This window comes from Halichoerus grypus, chromosome 8, assembly GCF_964656455.1.
Source record: "Halichoerus grypus chromosome 8, mHalGry1.hap1.1, whole genome shotgun sequence".
In the NCBI taxonomy this organism is placed as follows: domain Eukaryota; kingdom Metazoa; phylum Chordata; class Mammalia; order Carnivora; family Phocidae; genus Halichoerus; species Halichoerus grypus.
In genome coordinates this window covers 62,106,532-62,120,371 of record NC_135719.1, presented here as the reverse complement: position 1 = coordinate 62,120,371, position 13,840 = coordinate 62,106,532, and the positions used below count along the sequence as shown (strand labels likewise).

Genomic DNA, 13,840 nt, shown 5'->3' with positions numbered 1-13,840 from the left:
AAAACCCACACAGATCAATGTAGACTACATTTACAATAAATCTGTACTTTACCAACAACTGCAATAAACCAACCTAAAAAATCAGTAATTGCAATAAAATAACCTAAAAAAATTATACATTTGCATGTATTTTTCAAACGAATATATAGTGAGAGTAAAAATGGAAGGCAGGAATGTGAAAGCTAAAGAGGACAGTAAGTCTGGGTTTTTTTATTTTTTAAATTTCAAAATATTGATTTATATGTAATAATTTAGACTTGATCCTTCATCTTTAAAATTCTTACACATCTGCCAATAAATTTCCTTTTTAAATTAGAATTGAGTCTCTGTGACTTGCAATCGAAGAGTCCTAATACTCTCCAAGATTGTTCTCTTACTTGTAAAACAGTCAAATAATGCCTTGAGGGTTTAACATACATACTAAGAGAATGTATGTTTTCAATAACAAGATTTTCAACAAAATCTTGGGATAAAAGATTTTAAAAGGCAAATCATCAATACATTATTCATGACATTTGAAATATTATGGAATCCAAGTATTTATCTGTAATTAAAGAAAAAGGCCAAGTCAAAAATTCAAAACCATACTCAAATTTGTACTGAGGTATCCTAAAATTATTCAGTCTGTGACTAATGATTCATAGAGGTCTCTGGATTTCATGCCTTTCACATAAAGCCTATTTGACAACCTTCCTTATAGCTGATCTAAATTTAATTAATTAAAAATATTTAAATATCCCATTTTCGCATATCTAAAATGAGGATTTCTAGCTTGAATGTACAGATACATGGAGCGAATGGGAAAAGGTTAGCATTTACCATGCAATTTTCGTAAGTGTGATCTTTATTAATGATATCAACTGTGAGGAGTATTTCTTCTATTTTCATCTTTTGTATCTTCAAACTTTTCAAAGCTTTTTTCTCTGATTAGAAATTCCCTGCTCAGGAAAAGTTCCTATTTGCCAAACTTTCAAATACCATATTTTTTGTGAAAGCCTTTATGACAGAATTAGGTACTATCTCATCAGTCTTCACACAAGTTTATCTTTCTGTAGCTATCTATCTGTTCACATGCTTGTCTTATGTACTAAATTGTGAGTTCTATGAGGCTCTGGACCACGTTTTATTCATCTTTGTAGTTTCAGGTTAGTATAGTGCACAGCATATAATAGATACACAATGATAAAAAAAACAATGTTAAGTTACTCTAGGAACCTACTACCATAAAATTCATCTCCTTTATTCATTATTTAAAGGTATACTTTAATGAAGGATTTCTTACACTCTGCAGCACCTAGTTTAAACAGATAATTAGAGTATCAACCATTTTGAAAGTTCTAAAGGGGGTAGAAAGGGAAAACGGCACTAGGAGAAACAGACAATGATGTGATAAATGACTGGTTGAAGAGGGGAAAGACATAAATACTCCTGGTGGAGGGTAGTTCTAAAAATCACAGATAAAGAAGAAAATGAAATATATATTCAAGCTCCTCAGAACTTGGATGGGAGAATTGGCAGGAGTGCTGCGAGCATGTGAGAGGCAAGATTCAGATGAAAATCCAGTCAGCTTCTATTTCTTTCTCTTGGCTTCCCCCTATTTTTCCGATTTCCATCTTTTATTATTATGGCTGTTCACTTCTGTATTTCCTATACCTCTAATTTACTGTATACTACCATTACATTAACTTGATACCACTAAGTCACTAATCTGGTAGGCAATGAGAGCTGGAGCACCTTCTTGCATGCTAAAATTTTCGGCTAAAACCAATTCTTCCCTACAAGCCTTAAATCCCCTAACTTTTCCTGGAAACACTACTTTATGAAAGAATACAAAATGGATGAATAATGAATACTTATACTTCTTTGATATGACAAAGAGTAAACCAGTAATTCTCGACTGGGGAAATAGAGGACACATTCTCCTGGAGGGGAATATATAGTCTCAAAAAGCAAATAATTAAACTTTATATTTAGGAAACTTTAAAAAAATCTTATTTTCATAATGCTCATAATCCTATGAGCTAGTGGGATTATTTAGAAGGTAAATTTAATTTAGAAGAGAAAGATTTTCCACAATTAAGGAAAAGGGTTTCAGAAACTCTAGGGATAGATTTTTATATTTATTAAAAGGGGGCAGATCTTTAAAAAGAATTGAGAAACAGCACATATAATCAGCCTACTTAGATAAAGCTATTATATACATTTATTTGTGTGGAGTTTAACACACAAGCACGTATTCCTGTATGTCTTGAAGGATGGAAAAAGTATACACCACACTGTTAACAGTAGATGTCTCTGGATAGTAGTTTGTATTTACTAAAATTTTCTACAATGAATAATAATTTTAGAATAAGAAAGGAAAAGTTACTTTTACAAAACAATAGTATAATAGTGTTTGCCTTTTTGACCACTGGAAACTGAAAGCAGTTTATGGCAGAAGTAGGACAACACACTTTAGATTTTTCAGTTCAATGCATAAGGAATTGCACATTAAACCTGACATCTACATTTAAAAAACAAAACCTGCCAGTTGGTTAAACCTGTAGGAAAGAGCAAGATATTGGACATATTATATCAGGAAAAGATGTTCTAACTGGAACTTTAGTTTGAATCAGTGAACACGGGAGGGAAGAGGAACCTAAAGACATAAACTACAGGTAGTACTGTTTAGCTAGCATTATCTTGCAAATACATAATAATGGAACAAGATTAGTGTGGGGAATTGGAGCTGAGCAAGAGAAACACTTGTGAGACTTTTTCAGTCTGTCCCCACTGGCTGAAAATCATCATCTAACAAATAAGCTGACTAGCTGCTTTTAGCATCCATGCATTGAAAAGTCTATCCGAAATGGTAAGGAAAGATAAAGAAATGTCAACTTATTCCTCTTAGGGAAAAGAAAAATAAAATTTGGTGGAAGGGAGACTCTTCAATGGTTTCCCCTATATTTTTCTTCTCTAAGGTCCCAGTTTTCAATGTGTTATGTAAATCAGGCTATGCCCTTTTATCCAATTTGTTAACTAACCAACAACTCCTTATCATAAAAGAAGTTCCAGTCAGGTTGTGCCTTTTTACTCCTATCTATCTTAAGCTTTCAAAGAACAGATCATATCCCTCTGCTTTAATAAAACCATCCACAGATTTATCTCTTTCCATGAGTCCCTATATCCCCTACTCATTAATTTCATCAATAAACCACAAGGACTGTTTACTAACACCATATATAATCTCCTAGAATACTTATGTAGGACAAGCTCCAAACTACATCATAGAATTATTTAAAATAACTACAGGACTGGTAAAATCAAAAAGGAGAAATGTAATTTCACAAAGTTCAGAGGCACTATCCTAGTAATTGTTATACTATCTTGCATAGCAGTAAGAATAAACATTAAAAACTACTTGGTAGAAGATTATAGATTTTAAAATTTATAATCTGCTGCTAATCATGTAAAATTAAGAGAATCAATCTATTAAAACACAATGAATGTTCAGTATTTTTATGTCTTCTTTTCCTACTTGTAATGGTTTTATCCATCCAACCAGCAATAGTTACTAAGCAGAATGTACTATGTGACAGCTGCTATGGTAAGTACTAGAGATATAAAGGTGACCAAAACCAAACAAGGTTCCTACACTCCAAGGAGTTCAGTCTAGAGAAGTACATAAATAATCCAGTAAGAACATAGTTTAAAATATGGTTAGACACAGAGATAAATATTCTGTAGAGGAGGAACATGGGCCCCATAAAACTTGACCTAGTGGGAAAAGACCAAAAAAACTCCCCCCAAAACAAAAATTATGTTAGAGATGTGATCTGTATGTAATCAAAAGAGCTAAGGATATGAGTGTAGATGAGGATAGTCATTCCTGGCAGAAAGAAGAACATGAGCTATGGTACCCTGGTAGGGGTTATGTTAAAAAAATATGGACAGGCCTGTGTGACTATAGCTAGCATAGATAAGAGGTCAAAAAATGGTTAAGAGAGGACACTTAAAAGAAAGCAAGGAAGATGTTTCTATTGGAAAATTAAAAGCAACAAACTCGGCAGGACTTATGGAATTCATTAAGTATAGTGATCTCTAGGGGTAATGTGAAAGCATTAGAAAATTTTTTTAAGTAGGGAAGTAACATACTCAGATATGTATTTTGAAATTACTCTAGCTATAATGTAGACTAAGACAGGCCACAGTGGTTGTGAATAAACAGATTTTACTAGATTGCTTCAGGTGCCAGATGACTAGGGTAGCGTTAGTAAGGATGAAAAGAACTTCACAAACAGTAGCTAAAACAAACTTGTATTTTTTCTTTCTGACCTCAAATAGCCCTAGAAAGTAGCATTTAAAAATAAAAACATTTTAAGATAAAACAAATAAAATATGGTTTTCTTAATCTTATCCCATCACATATTTTCTTCAAAAATTAATATCCTGAGGATTGGCCAATTTGAAGAAATAACATTCTCTAGTTCAAATAAAACTATGTAATGACACCTTTTTATGATTTCAAGAAAAAAATATCAATAAACCCATGAGTATTATCAGATGCCTCTCAACTTACCATTTTTCCAATCATCATTACATAAGGTCCTGCCTGTTGATTTACAGCTAGAAAATCTAGCAAACGCACATACCAAAATATTATGTTAAGACAGTAAATTAATCTTCCAGCAACAAAAACATGATTATCATATGCATTCTCAAAGTTCCATTTTGCTCCAAATCTTAGTCCAAATCCAATGAAGAAAGAAATTATGGCAATTGTATCACTGATATTGAAGTAATCACTAAACCACACTTTAATCTTCTGGCTTATTTTTCCAGCTTCAGACATAAAGATCTACGGGTTAAAAAAAAAAAAAAAAAGAAAAAAATCTAATTGAACTGTTTAAGTAATCAATTTCCTCCTATTAAAACATATATTAGCATTCAATTATAATATCACAGTAGGATTTTATATATTTTTTATTATTTCAAAGTATTTTTTCAAGATTTTATTTAAAAGAGAGAGAGACCATGGTGGGGGAGGGAGAGGGAGAAGCAGACTCCCCGCCGAGCAGGGAGCCCAACTTGGGGCTTGATCCCAGATGAACTGAGCCAAAGGCAGACACTTTAACTGACTGAGCCACCCAGGAGCCCCTCAAAGTACTTTTTTAAATTGAAGTACAGTTAACACACGTTACATTAGTTTCAGGTATACAACATAGTGATTCAACAACTCTATATATTATGCTCCGCTCACAAGTGTAGCTATCATCTGTTACCATACAATGCTATTACAACACCACTGACTATATATTCCTTGTGCTTTACCTTTCATCCCTAGAACTTATTCATTCCATAACTAGAAGCCTGTGCCACCCACTCCCCTTTACCCATTTTGCCCATCTCTCCTCCCCTCCTTCCCCACAATCACTTTGTTCTCTGTATTTATAGGTCTGTTTCTGCTTTTGTTTTGTTGCTTAGATCTCATATATAAATGAATTACATAGTATTTGTCATTTGGTATTTGTCAAAGTATGTTTGATTATCTTGGGCTTTGATGATGTATTTGATCACTGAAACAATTCAGTAAGATATCAGAAACACATACTTCTTATCCTCCTTCTATATATGTGTGTGTGTGTGTGTGTATATATGTATATATATACACCCACATATGTATATAAATACCCACAAATAAATGACCTATTCAACCAAGGTCATTCTACTAAGAAGCTGGAAATCTTAAATTAGAACAGAGTTCTCTAGAAAGTGAGATACTTCTGAAAGTTGTTTTATTTTTCATTGAAACAACAGGATATCCTGATAGGATCTTCCCAAAGATGTCTTATTTACAGAAAGCAAACAACTCGATGGTTTAAGTACCTGTACTTATCTCTTCTCTTGAATATAAAAATTAAAAATTTGCATTGCCTGGGTGGCTTAGTCGGTTGAGTGGCAGAATCTTGATTCTGGCTCAAGTCATGATCTCAGCGTCATGAGATCAAGCCCCTTGTTGGGTTCCGCACTCAGCTGGTAGTCTGCTTGAGTTTCTCTCCCTCTGTCCCTCCCCCCCACTTGCGCTCTCTCTTTCAAATAAATAAATTTTTAAAAAGAATTTAAAATTTCTCTTTTGTGGGGAATGGTAATACATTTATAGCTTCAAAATCATAAGTGTATATAAAAATAAGTACGGAAAAGTCTCTTTTCCATTCTTCTTCCTTAGCCAATTAACTTCCCTTCCCACTAGAGGCAACCAGTTATTACAATCTAATGAATCCTTGTACAGCTTTTATGAATATGCATTTAAAAAAGTATTTACAACTTTATCATTTAACAATTTAATTTTTTCAAACATGTTGGTAAAACAACAGATTTCATAAACATATAAACCATGGCACTCAAAGAAATTAAAAATGAATAAAATATTTAAGAAGATAAATTCCTATGACACCTAAGTGGAAGGGAAGTACAATGCTTTCATTTGTTTTTGCAACATAATGTATTCTCTAAATCTAAAGCACAGACATGAAATAATCCAGAAGTATTTAAGTCAGTGTGTTATAAAACTATATTTATGTAGTTAATAGTCTGAATAAAAAGTATAAACATTTATTTAAGGAAAAAATACTTTTTTAAAATCAAGATGTTAGAAAATTTATAATTTAAACTGAAAACTATGATAAACACAGGAATCTAAATCTAAATGATAATTCAATGGGCAATACAGCACACTTATATACTGATTATGAGTAACAGATACACATACATATAGAAAACCAAACAAAACACCCTCCATATATACAGTAAGTTACTGGTAGGAGAAACTACAGACATACCTCACGGACTTTCTCAATAGCATAGGTAAAAATATAAGCAATAACAATCCATTCTTGAACTGAAGGTAATTGTTCCATTTGTACAAGAACCACAAATGTATAAAGCATCAGAAATCCTAAGTATGCCAACTAATGAAAAACACAAGATATGAATAATATAAATTACAAGATAAAATTTTATCAAAATTTTCAATCCAACACACAAAAAAGAGACTAAATGAACCCCTGTGAACTATCTCCAAGCTTCCATCATTAAAACAGTTTTAGGGGTGCCTGGGTGGCTCAGTCAGTTTAAGCATCCAGCTCTTGGTTCTTGGTTTTGGCTCAGGTCATGATCTCAGGTTCGTGAAACTGAGCCCCACATTTAGCTCCACGCTTAGTGTAGAGTCTTCCCTCACCCTCTACCCCTCCCCCGGTTCATGTGCATGCACTCTCTAATAAATAAATTAATTAATAAATTAATTAAAAAGTTTTAGAAGTAACTTCATTGCAGACACTGCATTTATCAATCAAAACATAAATGGTTCCAAGAGTATAACTATGGTGTTCTAGAACTTTGATGACTTTCTAGTATTCCCCATAGGAAGAATTTTATAGTAGAAGATTTATGTTCTCAGCATAGTTCATATAATACCATTTAACTTATACTATTCCTCAAGTATCATATTAAATATACTGTAGAACTTCATCACCATCATCATCAAGAAATACATACTACCTACTTCCTCCTTCTCCGAACCAAATACTATTCCCAGGAAACACAACTGCTATTTTCCTAACTCCTAGTCATTGAGGTTGAATCCCAAGAAATGAAAACAGATATGAAAAGCATTTTCCCTAGGTAAAGGAACATACCACCTTTGATACTCTCAACAAAAAAGATATTATATAAGATCTATGTATAACAACATCTGAAGAGTTATTTCGTTTCAGAGGAAAACCCAGACTCGTTCACCCTTGGACAATTGTATCTAAGAATCCTCTCTTCATTCTCCTTGCCTCTACCAGCACTGAAACAAGCCACATTCTTGATTTAAGCTATGGCAGGGCTGGGCAGTAAACTCCAATAAATAAGGAAAGAAAAGAGAAATTTCTATTTGGCCATCAGGGTTGTCCATTTTTTTTTAAAACATTTTATTTATTTATTTTAGAGTGAGTGAGTGACAGAGAGAGAGCATGCACAAGCCAGGGGAGAGGCAGAGGGAGAGAGAGAAGCAGATGCTCCACTGAGCAGGGAGCCTGACATGGGACTCGATCCCAGGACCCTGAGATCATGACCTGAGCCAAAGGCAGATGCTTAACCAACTGAGCCACCCAGGCGCCCCAGGGTTGTCCATTTTTAAAAAGTCACTCACATGAATGCAAATGTGACGAAAATGAAAAACAACAAAACAATAACAAGATAAACAACTTAAGAATTTTTCTGGGAAGGGGAATAAAAACTCATTCATTCAACCCATGGTTAAAAGCTGAGGCTAATCTCATCTGTTTCTTGAGGTGAGTCCATCCCCCATGGACTATAATACTCTTTGATCTGGGAGAAAAAACTGTTCTTCCACAAAGCAAGAGAAAAGCCAATTATGTGTCAGATAATAAAACATACACCATAATATGATTAAGGAAATAAGCACTGATGAAAACTATATGAATGATCTAGATTACTTTCTACCTTCAAATTAACACTGCAAAATGGTTCATTTCAAAAATTTTACACATTCTCTGCAAAATCCTAAAGATATATCCATGTCTATTCTGGTTAATCTTTAGGAATGTTTTTGGTAGATTTGATTTGTATTTGATACCTGCTTACAAAGACATATGGTTACTACATTTTTGTTTAGTCTATTTCTAGTTCCAATCAGAATTAAGATTTGTTAGCATTTATCATTCTATATGATGGCAATTGGAATAAAACTAAGTTAAATTTATGCTCTTTTAAGTGGAAAATGGCTTGTCAGTGATCTAAGTTATATCAAGATAAATACGGACTTTAGACCAAAGGTACCTTAAAGCTTATACTTTAAAAACATTCTGCTTGTACAACTTAGAAAACATACAACATACCGTATTAAACCAGAATTTTACAATTGGCGCATGATAAAAGGCATAAAACTTTCTTGTAATGGGAAGTTTTTTTGATTTTATTTGTATCTCCATTTCATTCTTTCCTTCATTACTGTCCAATATTCTTACTTCTTTAAACACTTCCTAAAATAAAAATAACACTTATCATATTATTTATTCACAAAATGTTTATATTTACTTAAAAATATTTTACCTCCTTACCATGGGAATCTCTTCTGCTATGTTTTGAAAGTTGTTTTCACTATCTTCCATTGTCATTTGATGGGCATCTTGAGATTGTGGAATATGAGACATCTCAGCCTTTGTTTTATATTCTAGCATTAATATGGCAGGTGGAACTAAAATGCTTAATATGACCTAAAAATTTTAGAAACACGTAAGTTTATATTTTAAAATTAATTACCTTCAAGAATAAAAAGAATAAAAAGGTATTAAATATCTTGATGATTAGTTAGCCAATCTGCCCCTGTTAGTATAGGGGAAAAACCAGAAACTTCATTTTTATACTTGATTATTATATTTAAAGAGGCCCAGGTTGAATTGTTTTAAGGAGTAACAAAACATTTGGGTACTATGATATGAGGATACAGAAAAGATTTAGTAATTATTTGTTCAGAAAATACATTTTTGTTTAAATAAAGTTCAAGCCTTATGAAGTTGTTATGTGCATAATTTTATCCTAAAACTCTTTGCAACTGTTCCATGTCGTAACATGATTACTCAGCTTGTGCCTCTATAAACAGATTTGTAAAATTTTACATTATTACCTGCACAATCCTAAAGCACAAAAAAATTGTAATTGTGTATCAGGGTTTCTATTGGTTAATCTTTCACCATTATTTTTATTAGAGGATCAGTATTTGTTATCTACTTACAATGGTTAAACCACTTGCCTGATTTCTGCCTTCTACATCTCTGTACCTTATTTAAGATATAAGATAATGAAAAGGAAAGTTTAAAGTAGTATCTCTCACTATGATGAAACCAAAAGTATCAGCCAACATTTTATCCAAATTCTTAACCATAAAAACTAGGTATATCCAATATACTTCATGTAATTATTTAAGAAAAAAGTAACAAATTATTAAGTTAGTAGACAGGTTCTCAATTTTAGAATTTGGAAATCATCTTTTCATAAAGAAGGAACTTTTTTTCATTGCTGCTCAGGGCTGTAAACACCAATACTTCCTTTGTTGCCCTCATGCTTCTGGCTTAGAGAGGGGCAATAATTATACACCATACCTGAAAAGGATTCAGAGTGAAGAACAGAAGGAAAGAAGAGGCCATTTCATGCCCCTTGAGATAAAATGCCAACACTGCCAGCCCCACCACCCTCATAAATCAAGGCATTTTACTATATATCTGGGCTAATCCCTCTGTTCTTTTTATCTAATCACATACTAGATATAACTGTTTCTAAGGTATACCTTGTACCAGGAATTTTTCCTCATATTCAGCCTTCCCATCCACATATCAGATAACAACATTTGTGTACAGGTGTGAGCTACAAAAGGTCTAAGTCTTGAAGAAACTGCTAACTTGAGGCAGGTGGAATTACTCCAGTTTTTCAGTTCATAAGTGAGCAATTTCATAGCCATGGTTTCATCCTGTCTGAAGGATTGTTCTAGTAATTCAACTGCGAGTTGACCAAAATCACTATCAAAAGATAAAGGCCAAAACATTCACATTACCAAACTGCAGTTTAAGACACCATTCTTATATAATTTCATAACATTTTATATTTAATATAACAACATTTGTATTCAATATTTTAACACACACTCAGGGAATTATAAGGCATTAGAATCATAACAGCTCTGTTTCCAGATATCTATTACTAAGCAGATATAACAAAATATTAAAATATGTCACATGAAGAACAAGTCTGAGAAGGTGACTCCAGAGCATTTTCCACTGGTCTTGGAAATAAAACTCCAGTCTCACAGGAAACCCAAATTGACAATGTTCAGCTGCTCTGTACAAAAACTCTTACCTATATCGTATTTCAAACATAGGGGTGCCCAGGTGGCTCAGGTGGTTAAGTATCTGCCTCAGGCTCGGGTCATGATCCCAGGGTCCTGGGATCCAGCCCCGGGTCATCGGGCTCCCAGGTCATCGGGCTCCCTGCTCAGCGGGAAGCCTGCTTCTCCCTCTCTTTCCCACTTGTGTTCTCTCTCGCTATCTCTGTTGCTATCTCTGTCTCTCTCTCAAATAAATAAATAAAATCTTAAAAAAAAAAAAACATAAAAAAGGTCTGGTACCCAGTAGAAAGAATAATGTGAATAGGGACTAACCTAATCATGAAAAACATCTGAATCTTAGATCCCCAGAGTAAGTGATCATAAGATCCCTGCTTATTTTCACTAATAACACTTACTCTCTTCCAAAGACAGCCCATTTTGGGAAGTCCTATTTTCTATCATAAGGTTTCCTACAAACTATCTTTCCAGCTTGATAGTCATTATTACCCTAAATGTAAACTTCTGTGAACTGTTTTACTCTTCCATGTATGTAGTTCCACCTTCTGAAATGCTCTTCCAGTTGAATTCAATTCATTTCCTTAGAACACAGCTCAAAACCTTATTTTTTTCTTTTCCTTACCACTCCAAATGGAACTTTTCGTAATCTAATTAATTGCTAGTATGTGCAATTATTAAACTGACTTCTGGCATTTCTTCTTTCTTGCCAAAATATTTAACTCTTGAGTTGTAAACAATAACCTCTTTTTATGTGCATAAACAGGAAAGTTTCCTTCTGAATTTTAAGAAGTACCTAATACATTTTGGGGCGCCTGGGTGGCTCAGTCAGTTAAGCTACCAACTCCTGATTTTGGCTCAGGTCATGATCTCAGGGTTGGAAGATCAAGCCTGAGAGTCGCCCTCTAAGTCCATGCCCCAGAAAGGAGGCTGCTTAAGATTCTCTATCTCCCTCTCAATAAAAAAAATAAATTAAAAGTACCTAATACATTTTAATTGTGCCAATAAAATTATACATATATATACCGATTTATTGCATGACACTATAACCTCCACTTAAACATGATCTTGTTGTACTTCTTAAATGTTTGAAATGATAAAATATAACTTACTTAGAATACTGTTTCAATTCTTCTGAAGTATCATCTACAAGGTCACTCTGCTTTGCTTCATATGCCATTGAACGATAGATCTTACAGGCAACTAATGCTTTAGCCATTGATTCTTCACCATGCTGCCATAAAAAACGGGCCATGACCTGTCTCTTCATAAGGCAAGCCCAAATTAACAGTTCATTAAGTGGATAAGGAAAGCGCTTGGTTTCTGGATCATCAATATCTACAATTTCATCTTTGGCTCTCTTCTTCTTTCCTTCTTCCACAGCTGTATCAATCTTCAATGGAAAACAAATGTCTAAGATTGATTATAGTAAGGCCATATGACATTAATGTGAGAATTTTTATAAAATCTCCTTTACACTATTCTTCAACTTCATACAGACTGCACAAATCAAAATGGTATAAATTTACATATTTTACGTACTTTATTTTATTATAGCTCAGGTTTTATAGAAATGGTATTTCTAAAAAAAAAAAAATCATTGTAATAAAGTTTTCCAAAATTAAAGGAAGGGCTTAAATATTTCAACTAATATCTGATAAAACATAACTTTAATGGAAGAAAAGTGTGTCTAAAATACTTATCTTGCACGCTGTTAATCAGTTACAGTGGAATAGAAGGAGGCAGTTTAGTATTTATCAAAACATTGAAAAATTTTTATTATAACTAAATATAAAAAACTTCACAGAATCGTTAACTCATTTGTATATGGGAAAATGAAAAATCAAACATGTGTCTACAAACAAAAGTTCATTCTTGCTAAAACAAGTAGTTTTCTGTTTCATAAATACTAGTAAATTAGATAGAACAAAATTCAGAAAAGGTTAAAATTTATGGAAACATACCTTTGGTCGATAGGGCTGTGCTGTTTTAATGAAATGATTGTGCCTCATTTTTTCCTTTTTATCTGCCCTATTGCCAAAAGATTCATGACTCTTGCGCAACTGAGGAGTGCTGCTGGAGGTATTTCGGCCAGACCTCTGAAAATGAAAGCTTATTAGTTTTTACAGATTTAAATACACTGATAAGTCATAAAAATTCAAGAATTCATACATACGTACAAATGTGTTTGTACACACACAGAAAATGATTTGTTTTGGATTTCAATTACAAAATATTTCTATGTACTCTTACAGTTGAAAATATTGTATTTTTAAGACAATGCTACCTTCACTATTCTAATATAAAAACTAAGTAATTTTAAACTTTTAAAGTATATGAGTTTTTATGAATTCTTAACTTATAAAGTATACAATACAAAGGACATATATAGACTTCCCCCAAAATATTACATACCCGATTATTTCCACCAAGACTATTATATATTAATCGAAAACGTTTCCGAGTGTAGGTGCATCTATAGGTTCCTCCCATAAGATATTCAATAACAAGTCCTATATCGATTAGGGTGATCTTATATCCTGGAGGAAGATTTCCCTGGAAACAAAACATTAGTTTTAAATAGACAGGATATTTCTCAATATTTCCATGCATGCCTAGAAATGCACGCACTCTCCAAAATAACAAATGTTTACTTGTTACAAGAAGCTGGGGTTGCCAGCAGCTAGCTTTACAGGAGAAGGAAGTAACTTGTTCCTCATTTCCTTCTATAAGAAGAGGGGATTCTTTTTTTTTGGGGGGGGGGCAGTTTCAACTGTAAATATCTTTTTTTTTTTTTAATTTTATTATGTTATGTTAGTCACCATACAATACATCATTAGTTTTTAATGTAGTGATCCATGATTCATTGTTTTCGTATAACACCCAGTGCTCCATGCAGTACGTGCTCTCCTTAATACCCATCACCGGGCTAACCAATTCCCCCTCCCCCCTCCCCTCTAA

At 33.3% G+C, this 13,840-nt stretch overlaps 1 protein-coding gene across 3 annotated transcripts in view; it reads right to left on the bottom strand.

Moving 5' to 3' along the window:
* Nucleotides 1–13,840, bottom strand: part of TRPM7 (transient receptor potential cation channel subfamily M member 7) — a 117,325-nt gene that overhangs the window by 36,714 nt on the left and 66,771 nt on the right. For all 3 annotated transcript variants that reach the window (XM_078079348.1, XM_078079349.1, XM_078079350.1), the window contains exons 14-21: nucleotides 13,295–13,435; nucleotides 12,844–12,978; nucleotides 11,992–12,272; nucleotides 10,331–10,559; nucleotides 9,105–9,260; nucleotides 8,883–9,026; nucleotides 6,819–6,947; nucleotides 4,559–4,837 (exon numbers count right to left, since the gene is read on the bottom strand). In XM_078079348.1, coding sequence (XP_077935474.1) covers nucleotides 4,559–4,837; nucleotides 6,819–6,947; nucleotides 8,883–9,026; nucleotides 9,105–9,260; nucleotides 10,331–10,559; nucleotides 11,992–12,272; nucleotides 12,844–12,978; nucleotides 13,295–13,435 — 1,494 coding nt within the window. The remainder of the gene's footprint in view (nucleotides 1–4,558; nucleotides 4,838–6,818; nucleotides 6,948–8,882; nucleotides 9,027–9,104; nucleotides 9,261–10,330; nucleotides 10,560–11,991; nucleotides 12,273–12,843; nucleotides 12,979–13,294; nucleotides 13,436–13,840) is intronic.